The sequence below is a fragment of the Rhamphochromis sp. 'chilingali' genome (assembly GCF_963969265.1).
Source record: "Rhamphochromis sp. 'chilingali' genome assembly, chromosome: 11".
NCBI classification, from domain to species: domain Eukaryota; kingdom Metazoa; phylum Chordata; class Actinopteri; order Cichliformes; family Cichlidae; genus Rhamphochromis; species Rhamphochromis sp. 'chilingali'.
Window position 1 is genome coordinate 29745239 of NC_137938.1, and position 13290 is coordinate 29758528.

The following is a 13290-nucleotide window of genomic DNA, read 5'->3' on the forward strand; positions in this document are numbered from 1 at the left end:
TCTTCAAATGACCTGAAATTTTATTTATTTATTCATTCATTTTATAAAACAGGAAAACAGGAAATGCGGCCCATGGCCATCAAATAAGTGGACCTCTGATCTCAAACATAAAACAAGCAACAATGGTTCCTGGTTATAACAGGTCAATAGGTTGAGACAGATTCTTCAGCATTTGGCAGCCTGTCAAAGTAACAAATGATCTTGACGTCTGTGATAAGGGGGGAAATAATAAAGCCCTCTGGAAAGTGAGAGCTCTCCTAAATAGATTTCAACAAAGCTGCCATGAAAAGATTCCCTTCACAGGCCGGTGTCCTGTATGGGCTTTACAAACCAAATCCCAGAACTTCAGAGAACTAGCTTACACAATTCCTTTTATCCATAATGGACTTCTCAGACTCATCAAAAGCTGCTTTTTCCTTTGCCTGAACTTTCATCTTCTTGCTCTAATATCTGGTGGTCATTTGCTGACATCTCTAAGTATGACTAAACTTCCACAAATATCTTCCTGCCTCACTCAGGCCTCATATCATTCCATAATCAAACAGGACTTAATTTCCACTAAAAAATAAATAAATTAAAAATTAAAAAATGAAGCAACATGATTTACTACAGGATTAAGACATAGATATAGACACAGACAAACAGGCACACACAGACACAAACATGCATTCCCACCCTCATGAACACATATACAAATACTCAGCACTCACCCAACGTGGAGACAAACAGAAATCGACACCTTACACACACTCACACTCCCCAAACATACTCTACACCCCAGGTCCAGATACCCTCAACCCCGGAGAGACAATCGGCTCCTAGACCCAGGAGATGTTACCCTTTTCCCTGGGGTGGGGTCACGCAAGTAGTCCCTACCTGGGACCAGCTCCCCTGCTGACTCCAATGACTTCCACAAGCAGAGAAAGAGAGAGTAATGCATTGTGCTGAAAAATTATTAAATGATCTCAAGAGAAACTGCCTCTGCTTTCAAGGAGAAAACTTAAACAGGCACAAATTTTCAGCTCTAACTCCCATGTGGTAATAATGAGTATGCGCCGTTTTGTGTGTGTGTGTGTGTGTGTGTGTGTGTGTGTGTGTGTGTGTGCAGTGCTTGTCTGTGCCACAGATAGCTTTTATCAAAATGTGACGATTAGCAAAAGAGTGGGTGAAGGTGTGTCACTGTGGAGACGGGTGTCAGATTATTTTTAATCCGTGATACAAGTCCTGCATAAATGCGTCAAAGTTCCGCAAAGCCTCGCTTTGCCCATCACTACCACTAACCCACAGTCAGCAGGCAATATGATTGCAATACTTTGTAGTATTAGAATTTGCAATGGTATTTGTGTCTTTACTACTTTTGCTTAGACCAGTGGATCACAGTGACAGTTGGACAGTTGGTCCTTGGTGGAGTGTTGTGCAGACACTATCAGGAATTAGTCCAGCATAATTTAACATAAGGAATCAAAAAACAAATACAAAGTGTGATTTGTGCATGCTTACTAATTATTTACTAATTCAATTAGATATTAATTATTTAAATTAAAAAAGTTGAAGACATTTACACCACACAATGACACACAGAAAAAATACAAAGGATATGAAACAGGTGAGTAAAATATGGACCAGTTTTAACAGTTTACAATGTGCTTGTTTTACACAATTTAAATAGAGAAACAGACGTGTAGAAAATCTAACATTTTTTTTTTTTTTTTTTTTACCTCACCAAGCAGGACCAGGCAAAATATACAAGCTGTCAGTGCAGAAGCACCAGGTTCACAGTCTCATGACAGACCACAAGATACAGTCTGACTTAAGGGTTTACTCTGCCCTCTGCTGGTGAGTGTAACAAATGTGCAGAGGGCATTTAACCTACAGTAGACATGTTTTATACTCAAAATTATTAATCTCATTAAGCTATGACAGAATGTCCAGAGAGAAAAGCATCTCGGGAAGAATTTGTTGAGTAACATTTTCCCAGAATGAGAACAATATTGGCCATTAAAAAGTGCTCACCTGTTGGACGTTTCAAGCAAGTATTTATCCTTAAACAATCTAGGTACGTTAGTATTGCCACACCTGATAGGATTTGGCTCAGATTTTATGCCTGATGATCTTTGAGGCATAACACTCCTATTTAATGGGGACTGGGATGTAAACTAGGAGTACACTAGCTGTGATGCCCTGAGGCTTGGTTTGTGCCTGCTGTCTTCTCTTGGTCCTGACTGGGGACCTTTTACATGTTAGGCAAATGTGTTCAGTCCAAAGAAGCACACTTACCCTTGCATAATAAAACATTTAAAATGTTACCTGAAAAAGTTATTAAACCAAAAACATGACAGCAAAATAACAGAGGGATTAGGAAATTATGTCCAAGTTCCAGTTCTTATTTTGCAGAGACGCAACTTTAAGACGCAGAGGTGTGGAGATGACAGTGTGAGAAAAATGGTTCAAAGTGGAATTATTCATACACAAAACCACCAGATCAAAGAACATTCATCCGAGGGAAACCCACAATGAAACTCAAATTTTGTCGATTACATCATTCACAGTGGAGTACACTGGCTCGTCTTCCTCTTTCTCCTTTTCTAGTTCAGACTGTTTCAGGTCCATCTCTGTCATCATCTCCTCCTCCTCGCCCTTCACCATTTTATCTTCCTGTTTGTCTTTTATTGCTTTCTTAATTTCAGCATACTCCGTCTTTGTGCTTTCTTGCTTTCTCTCTGACTTGCTGTTTCTTTTCAATAGGGAAAAATCAATGTCTGCATACTCCACTTCTTGCGGAGCACCGCTGATTTCAGGCACGTCTTTCTCTGCTGCCACACTTTCATCTTCAACTTCTTCTTGTGGGTTGGACTGATTGTCTTGTGTTTCTTGACCATCATATATGTGCTAGGTACAACGTAAATGATACAAGTCAATTACCAGCCTCCAAAAACCCAGTATTGCACGTTAGATTGTGTCTATCTGGGTAATCTGCAATACTGCAATACTAATGTCAAAATCATGTCATGCAGTTCTTTCTTCTGTGGGTTGAAAATCAGGTTGATTCAAACCTAAATTACTTTTTCACAATGCTTACACATTCCTTACATTTTTCCATTAAGTTTAAGTTGTGGTGTTTGAAATAGCAGCAAGAAAGACAGAAATCATGGTGCTGACTGTACTATAAGACATACTATCTAACAGAAACTTCAATTTATGCATTTTTTTTTTTTGGTAAAACTCCTAATTAAAGATGAAAGTCTATTACATTGATTGTTTGATTAAAAATCTGATGTGGCTGTGTACAGAGGCAAAACTACAGAAATTCTGTCTTTATCCAACAAATTATGGACCTATATGTGGTTCAGCATTCCTATGTTATAGTCCACAGTGTTTTCATGAAATAATCTTAATGAGAATAACTGGGATTATGTTGATTTATCTGTTTTCAGTGATTTAGGAGGATTATGCAAAACTTACCCTTTTGGCTAACATGAAACTAGGTGGAGAAATAAAGGGTGGGCTTATGAAAAGAACCAATTAATTTTTGGTACTGATCTGTCCCTGTTTTTTTAAATTGCAAAACTTTGAAGCAAATATAATCAAATATAATTTGATTATATTTGCATGTTCGAAATAAATTATATCTATCTAAAAAAAAAGATGAGTTTTCTTTTTCTCTGTCCTCTTTTATTGCATATATTTTCCTTAAGCAAATGCTGATGAATTAGACTGATAGAGGTTGGACGTAGTTCAAAGGCATCATGAATACACAGTAACCTACCTCCAGTACTTGTTTATCCTTGCAGATCTTTTAGTACGTTAAAACTATATAGAAAACCAAAAGACTAAATATGTATATTTCAGTAATGAGGATATTTGTGCACAATTAAATACTTTATAATTATGTAAAAAAAAAAAAAAAAAAAAAAAAAAAAGCTAAATGAACATAAATACCTGTGGATCGTCTTGACTTGTTACCATCTCCAAAGTCTCATCCAAATTTCCAGAATTCTTTGTTTTTTTTCTGAATAAAAGGGTTTTACATTATTAAAGTCAAGTGTAAATACATCTATTTAAAAAAAAAAACGAAAATATAATAAAAACAAGTGTCGTACCTTGAACATTTTTTAATCAAACAGCAAACAACTGCAGAAAGAACTACTCCAATCAAAAAGGCAATGATGATTTCTAAATATCCCACGTTCAAAACCGATGAGTCAGCTGTACTCAAATGGAACAACATGAAAAAGGTCATTTCAAAGATGCTTTCAATTATATACAGTCCAATTAATTGATTTTCTAATGTTTTTATAAATGCAAAGGTCTCACTTATGAAAATTAGAATACATACCCACTGTATCGGAGACACTTCGGATCATTAGATTTTTTTTTGCTTCTCCCTTTTCATTGTTGCTCACACATTCAACAGTGCTGTTGCCATAGTTTTTTACCTTTAGACTGACAGTGCTGTTGACTGTGTGATTTGACACAGTCGTTTTGATAGCGTACTCTTTGTGGTTTCCAAGGAGTGGCCATTTGATGGTAGGTAAAGGAAACCCTTCACTGATACACACACAGGTCAAAACCTCTGCTTGAAGCACACATTCAGAGACATCCTGGATCTTTGAAAACCCTGAAAACACATGACCAGAAATATAAACAAGGTGAGGTATGATTTTAAGTGTAAATATGAACTTCACATCAAACAACTGTACTATCTACTTACAAGACACAATCACACTGACAGATGATGTTACAGTTGTGTCTGGATGTGTTGCTGTGCAGGTGTAATATCCCGAATCTTCTGCTGTGACATTCTGGATGACAAGTGTAGCTGAGCCACTGTCATTTTGCAGGTCAGTGTAAGCTCCAGTATCGTTGCTGTTTGTTTTAGAGCTAAGGTCTCTCCACATGATAAGGGCTGGAGGAAAACTTTCAACACTGCAGGTCAGATTCAGAACATCTCCCTCCTTTATGATTGTATTCCCAGTGATTTGAGGTGTCCTTATATCTGTGGAGAACATTGCAGTAGTTTTTTTCAGAATGAAGAAAATAATTGAAATAAAATGAGAAAAAATAATAATCAGCTTAGTTGTCCCCTGTGGTAACAACCATCATAAAACTATTCAAAAAGGTAAAGTCAAATTTGTCTCCAGATATTTTGCTGTACAGATGTATAGATATACAGTTCAGTGTATTCTTATCACATTTGGGATGACAAGTGTAGCTGATCCAGTGTCATTGTGCAAATTAGTTTCATTGTAAAGGTCTGTGCTGTCAGTTAAGTGTCAGGACTGACAAAGCCATCCACCACTAGCAAATGTCAGTGTTGCTGTCTTTGACAGGAAGTTGTAAGCAAGGAACATAGACGTTAACATAGATGCCAGATACTGTTGACAGCAATGCTAAGCATTACACCCAGAGCACAATGTGCCACAACTTTCAGTTAAGTTATTTTAAATAATAAGAAATGGTTTCCAATGGCTCTTTAATACATACATGTTGAGGCAGCTTGACATATTTAAAAGTGTCTGAATACAATATTTTTATTTACCTGAGTGAAAAAAGCTCTGTCTAAAGGATAAAATTGCTTACTCACACATCACTGTTATGTTGATGTTTTCTTGCAGGATATTGTTCATGTGTTTTGCTGTACAGACGTACTGTCCAGAATGTCCAGTTGTACCATTAATTATGGAGAGTGTGGCTGATCCAGTGTCATTGTGAAGGGTTATATCAGAACCAAGTTTAGACCACATAATCAGAGATGGAGGAAAACTTTCAACACTGCAGGTCAGATTCAGAACATCTCCCTCCTTTATGATTGTATTCCCAATGATTTGAGGTGTCCTTATATCTGTGGGGCACATTACAATATCACCTTCATTACAAAGCAACAAGGTGATATTTATCAGTTTTTAAACTGTGTTGATAGGCCACGTAAAACCAGAGTCATGATAAACAATATATACGCGGCGTTTTTTCCTCAATAGTTTCGTCACATTTACTGTGTAAGGACAGCGCTAGCAAGCACTCTCTGCTTATGAGCAAAACAAAAAACAAAAAAACAAAAAAACAAAACAGGGGAAGTTTTAGGAGTGACAGAGAGAGAGAGAGAGAGAGACAGCAGAAAAAGAGAGAGAGAGGGAGTTTTTTTGATGTGAGAGATTTGTGACGTTTAGCGTGTTTGGGGTGTGTAGTTAATGTGTTGTCTTGTGTAGTTAGTGTGTAGTGTTGTGGATAGTTTTGTGTTGTGTGTCAGAACAATGAGGCGACTGCTGTCTCCAGGTAGAAACAGGAGTGATACACCTGCTGCTGTCAGACCTGCAGGTATCAGGCTGATGTTCTCCTTTATAGTGGACAGGAATATTTGGAGTGGCACAAATAATTTGTGTGGCATCTTATTGAATGCAGAACAGCTGATTGTTCTGTAAATAGTTTGAAATGGTTATTTAAAAAATCAAGGTAAAAGTTAAATGGATGCAAATAACTTTGTTGTTTGCAAAACTTGTGCATATGATTTTAAAACTGACAATTTGTATTTGCATTTAAAGTTATGAAATATGATTAATTAAACATGTTTGTGGTTGTTACAGTAAAAATATAACTTTTTCTACTCTGATTTTATGTTATTTGTCCAATTTTAGATCAATTGAGTTAATACAGTATGTCAAAATGAAAACATAACTGTAAATTCAGACACGTGAGGTTGTGCTGAAAAGGAAGATACCAAACAAGGTAAAGTAAATCGTTTTTAAAGGTAAAATGTGGAGGGAAAATCAAAAGTAGTTAAAAATGGCCAATTATACCCTGGACCCCAGAGGGTGAACGTTTTTTTTTTTTTAAAGTAACGCAATAGTTACTTTTCAAGTAATTAATTACTTTTAGAATATTGTAACTCAGTTACTAACTCAGTTACTTTTTTGAAGAAGTAACTAGTAACTATAATTAATTACTTTTTCAAAGTAACTTGCTCAACACTGAACAAAACAGCCTGGTGGTAAATAAAAAGAAAACCTGAAACCCTGACACATACAACGAGTTGATTGGGATATTTGGCTCCATGTTAACAAAACATCTGGGAAGTAGGTACACACACTGTGAGCTAGGTGACAAATCTCTGTTTGTCGACTATAATAAATGTTGTTGCCCTTGCTAGTTGGCTTCAGAAATAATGGCCAGTTTAACCTATTATTTGTACTCTATTTGTCAGGCGTTGTGTGGAGGCGAGGAAGAAGGAACCCAAACGCAGGACTCGCAGGTAGGTGAAGACTGGTGAAGGTTTATTATAAGGAGTGGATGAACAACGGGTGAACGGACACTGACTGGCTGGACAACTGAATGGCTGACTGAACTGAGGGAACACACGGGAAGGACAACATAACACCAACATCATCAATGACACGACAGTGAACGAGTAGAAACAGAGGGCTTAAATACACAGACTGATGAGGATGATAATGAGAGACCGGTGAGTACACAGCTGAACATAATCTGGCTAATGACACAAGACGAGCTGACACAGGAAAAGCAGCAAGTGAGCACATGGAAGTGGCAAAATAAACTGAACATGAACAAAACTGTAAACACTGGGTCACCGACCCAGGAACCCTGACACTATTAATGTGCAAAGTCAGTTAAGTGTTAGGACAGACAAAGCCATCCACCATTAGCAGATGTCAGTGTTGCTGTCTGTGACTGAAGTTATAAGCAATGAAGAAAGACATTAAGATAGATGCTGGAAGCTCATGACAGCAATGCTAAGCATTATATCCAAAGCACAATGTGCCTATTATTTTAAAATATAAGAAATGGGTTCCAATGGCTCTTTACATAGATGTGGGACAGCTTCATATTTAAAAGTGTCTGACTACAGTTGTTTAATTTCTCTGAACTCATATTTTCAGATGACTGAGTGAAAAAAAGCTCTGTCTAAAAGCACAAGGTTATTTACTTACATATTACTGTTATATTGATGTTTTCCTGCAGGGTATTGTTCATATGCTTTGCTGTACAGACGTACTGTCCAGAATGTTCAGTTGTAGCATTAATTATGGAGAGTGTGGCTGATCCAGTGTCATTGTGCAGGGTTATATCAGAACCAAGTTTAGACCACATAATCAGAGATGGAGGAAAACTTTCAACACTGCAGGTTAAGTTCAGAGTTTCACCCTCCTTCACATTTGTGCCCCCTGTGACGTTAACTTCCCTCACATCTGTTACACAAAAATACAAATTACACAATAATGAAACTTCTCTTTTTCTCTTTCCAGCAAGACCAGTTGACTAAGAGAGCAAACTGCTTTCAAAAGAATTCAGCATACAAAATTATATAGTAAAAATACTCACAGTTTACTTTTAAAGTTGAACCCTCCTCCGTAGTTTTTTCCCCAGTGAAGCGGATTTTACAGGTGACATTGGTGTTGTGGTGTTCAGCAGAGGAGTTGAAAGTCAGAGTTGAAATGTGTCTTTGTGTGAAAGCAGTTAGAGTTTTAGTCCTGAAAGAAGTGCTGCTTCCTGTAATGTAAGATTCAGTCCCTCCTGCTCCTCTCCATGTCCAGGTGATTTCAGGAACAGATCCAGAGCAGAGACCAGGAGCAACACAGGTCAGTGTGGCCTGCTGTCCCTCTGTCAGTGTGGGAAGCTTAACTCTGGGTTTCTGACTAAGACCTAGTGGAAACATAGAACGTAAGAATAATCTGGTTAACTGCCTGAAGTTCATCAACTACTTATATTTTGGCTTAAATTATAGGAAATTATGTTAAGCAGGTAGATGTGGAACATAAAGTGTTGTATTTCGTTCTAACAGCACACAGGGGTAAATAAATGTGCAAAATCACTTTATACTTGAGACAAAAAATGAATAAATAAAGTAGCACAAAAACCAATATTTATTCTCAACATCCTTTTTTTGATGCAGTGTTTGTACCTTCAACTGAGACAGTTGTCTTTTGAATAGATGCAAATCCATCTTCTCTCCATTTCCGTTCACCATTAACTCTGATCCGATACAATCCAGAATCCGACTCTTTGAGATCATTAATGATGATGCTGCAGTTGTTCTGTCTTATATCAGGCTCTAAGAGTGACACACGTCCTTCAAAGCCATACTGAACACGGATATTGTTTTTGTTGCTGTGAAATATTATTTCGTGATCATAGTCACATCTTGAATATGCTTCACATTTGTACCAAACTATATGTTTGGGTGTAAATCCAAAACCAGTAGTGAAAGAACACGGGATCACAACACAGAGTCCAGCCTCTGCTGTTAGTGTCTCACTAAGTGCGATGCAGTATTGTCCAATGCATTGTTGTGATGTGACTGTTAATACAAAGGAGGTAAAAAAAAAAAAAAAAAAAAGAGGAAAAGAATATTTGGTTCATTTGAATCGTTGGATTAATTTATGATGAATTCTACTTCAATAATGAATACTTATAATCTGAATGCATTTCAAAAAAACACTTTTAATACTCACACACACACACACACACACACACACACACACACACACACACACACACACACACACACACACACACACACACACACACCTGCACATATAACCGTATAAAACAAAAATGATAAAGCAGAATTACAAGATTAGAAACAAGAAGAATCAAACCTGTTTCAGCATTACTGACTCTTTTACACAAAAAGAAAGATGCCCAGATCAGAACAAACATCCTGACTTGATTCTCAGCACGTGCAGTCTCTCCCTCCAGTGAGAAACTTTATTGGAGCAAATGAAGTAAAGAGATATTAAGGGAATTCAACATCTTACATCACACATTGTAATAGAGGATGTGGCATGCTTGGTTATTCCGTAGTTATGTATGCCTACATCATTACCCTAAAGTTTTTCTGGTAAACAAAGATCTGTTCTCAAAAGATAAATGACCAAAGCAAAATATTTTTTACAGCTCAACAAAAGTACTAATACAATAAAAACTGTTACTACTGTACTGAACAGTGGATTCTCAAACTAACACATTTTTTGACCAGCACAGTCAACACCTTTATACAATATTGTTTAGTGTTTTAAAGATATTTTGAAAAAAACATTAAATGAATGGTTTTGTTTTTTTTTTTTTTTACCTCTTTTGTCTATTTCTTCTTCAGTCTTCTATCCACAGTGAAAGTCTGCTGACTTTTAATCTTCAAGCTTCTCCTTTTCCTTTCTTCCGTATTTTTACAGCAAGATTTCAGGAAGGGTGTGATACATTCAAACTGGATTACGACACATTCACTTTTATGAAGTTATCTGATGTGCACATAAGTGGTCCGCAGGTGCGCACAATAAAAGACGCGAACCAGATAAGAACGCGCGTTTGCGTAAATAGGATTTTCTGGTTGAGGACAGACATTTGTTTAGAACTCTTAAAGATGTCGAAGAAGCAAGCTCCTTTAAGCAATTACTTTGGTGTTCCTCCACCTCCAAAGAAATGTCAGAAGGAGCCCGAACCGCAAAAGAAGCGCGTATTCTAGGAAAAGTGGTTGCAGGAGGTGAACTGGCTTCAAACGAATGATGAACGCACAGAGATGTGGTGCAGAATATGCCGTGAAAATCCCAGCAGACAAAAACAGTGACTTTTATATATACGCAAACGCACGTTGCAACTTCTTATCTGGTGCGCGTCTTTTATTTTGACAGCGAATGCGCACCACTTATGTGCACCCCTGTAACACTATATATGCTCTATATTATATAATAAAATAGTCATCATCAACTCATAATTACAAAAAAAACCCAAACTGAAAAAGTTTTTCAACTTTGAATTCATGTTTATTATTAAATATTCTCTGTTCGGTTATGTCTCTTTGGGTTTGTGGTTTTGAATTCTTAGCAAGCGGTTCAGATTTTCATTATTTCTCTGGAAATTATTTGCCTTTTTTTTAAATATAGTTTTAGGTTTCAGTCAGAGTCAGTTTGCATGTCCCTGCTTTCTGCTAAATTATTTTATCCCCCCCCCCGTGATTTTTAGACCTGCATGTTGAAACAGTCTGCAGTGCAAACAAGCATAAAATCAGAAACTGATTGCAATGACATGGTCCTGGGTCTGTTTTCCAGTTTAGTTTATTTAAGTATTATAAATTCCTGGCTTGCCTAATGTTTATGTTGACTCTTGTATTTGTCCCTCTTACTCAATGCAGTTACCCTCTTAGCAGCTGCCTTGGTTTTATTCCCCTCTTTGTCTCAAGCCCGGTGCACTTAGTCTTTTCATGTGACTGTTTTCCCCCTTCAGTTATCTCACTTCCTGTTTTATTTTGGTAAGTCTGCTATTTCTGTAAGTAGAGGTTTTCAGTTCCCTTTTGTATTTTGTGTTTCACCTTTTTTGTATTTTGGTCATCAGCCTAAATAAACGGCTTGTTTGTTTCACTCAGTCTATCTGTGAGATTACATTTGGGCCCTCCTCTCCACTACATACCTATGACATATGATCCTGTATTTGCTTGTGTTACACAATTCAGACTGCTACAGCATGAATAGGTGTTCTGACTTTGACTAAACCATCAGACATGGTGCAGCAGCACCAGGATCACAACTCCACAGTATCTGACTTGTCATGTACCGCTGCTGGGTTACACTGCCCCCTATTGGTGAATGGTGTGAAGGGTAGAGGAGAAAAAAAACTCACTACAAACAAAAGTGTCAAATCTCACTGGTTTTTTTGTTTTGTTTTGTTTTTGTTTTGTTTTTTTCAGTTTTATATGTTAGGATTTTTTACCCTACAATATTAAATGCCTTGAGGCAACAGTGATTTGGCTCTGTATAAATTAAATTTATGTCATTCAATTTTAAATGCCACTGGAACAATATGGTGGATACCCATGCCAACATAACATAAGGAAATTTCTTACAAGCTGGAGGTTTTCAGAGAAAAGAAAATACATGACCTTAGATATGAAGTTTGGTAACTGGGAAAAATACATTACTGAGAACAAAATACTGAGAACAAAATATTAAGTAGCTGTATGGTAAAAAAGGGCAACTGTAAATAAATGTACACACTTTTAATTATATCTTTTCAATGTTTCTGACAAGACAATCTCAGGGTGGGCATTTGCCATCTCAACAATAAAACAGGAAAAAATCATTCCACAACACATAGACTTAAGACTAAGATTAAACTGAAGATTTTAATATAATAAAGACATATCTAAAATTTGTATCAACTGTGACATTTTTCTAAAATATCATGCTATTTCGGATAATTTGAGAGACAAGCTGACACTGGAACATTTGATTATTTATTCTTTGAAACTGAAAAACCATATTGGCCACAAGCACTTTTTCCTGACCATGATGGAGATTTAAAACAAATTCTTATCCTTATGTCCGTCTTCCTTTTCTGGAAAACAGTCTTTTATCTCCAGTACCACCACCTCCCCCTCTTTCACCTTATTCTCCACCATCATCTCCACCTTCTTCTTGTACTACTTTCTTAATTTGAGCATCATTTATCACTTTCCTCCTTAATGCTTCCCTGGCACTATTTCTTTTCAAAGGGATAAATTAGTGTCAGCATACTCCACTTCTTTTGGTCCACTGTTTAAGATCAGAGTCTGATTTTCTTCTAATAGGGAACCATCATATACCTGTTAGATAGAAAGTAAATAATATTAGTTGTTCATTTCTATCTGGTATCTTTACATTCTTTTGTTATTAAATTGTTGTGACTTTTTTTGGCCTGATAATCAACTTGATGCAACGTTGAATCTTGAATTACTGTCATGCTTTGCAGTTTTTGTATTTGTTGTTTTTGATCATGGCTGTTAAAGATGCATTTTTGCTCATTTATAGGTTCATGATTAGATTTTGGTTCACCAGAATAAGTCTGCAGGTTTCAGTGTTATAAAGCATCTCTTTTCCTGCTTAGTCTGCAAGTCCAGTCTGCTATGATTAGTGAATTTGTTTGGTTGGCACACAACCTTAATTGTACTGTATCTGTAGTCATAACTCTATGAGCATGGGTAACAAAACGTTATAGTTTGACCATACACATTTCAAACTGAATCCCAACACAATTCATAAAAATGTTTTCAGGCTTTAACACTTGCAAAATAACTGGCATTATGAGCAGTTATTTCTCTTCTAACGCATATGTTTTCAGTTGATCTGTTAGTGAAATTATGCACAAATTAACTTTCTCAATTTGAACTAAACTTGGCGGACAGACAAATGGTGGGTATGTAAAAGAAATCAGTTCATTGTGGAATGAAAATGGCCCATTTCCTTTCAAATTGTAGAAACCTTTTTTACAGTTTAAATGAAACTTCTTTCAATGCTTAAAAAGTTAAAA

At 36.6% G+C, this 13290-nt stretch overlaps 1 protein-coding gene across 1 annotated transcript; it reads right to left on the reverse strand.

Annotated features, from left to right (window-relative positions):
- Nucleotides 1-1611: 1611 nt before the first annotated feature.
- Nucleotides 1612-9672, reverse strand: LOC308405245 (sialic acid-binding Ig-like lectin 10; the record flags this gene model as incomplete). The annotated part of the gene is made up of 10 exons (XM_080895745.1): nucleotides 1612-2889; nucleotides 3940-4009; nucleotides 4101-4206; nucleotides 4337-4618; nucleotides 4712-4996; nucleotides 5585-5842; nucleotides 7944-8201; nucleotides 8335-8655; nucleotides 8915-9310; nucleotides 9612-9672. The coding sequence occupies 10 exons, from the start codon at nucleotides 9670-9672 to the stop codon at nucleotides 2521-2523; spliced, it is 2406 nt and encodes an 801-aa protein (XP_080751871.1). The 3' UTR covers nucleotides 1612-2520.
- Nucleotides 9673-13290: the final 3618 nt, after the last annotated feature.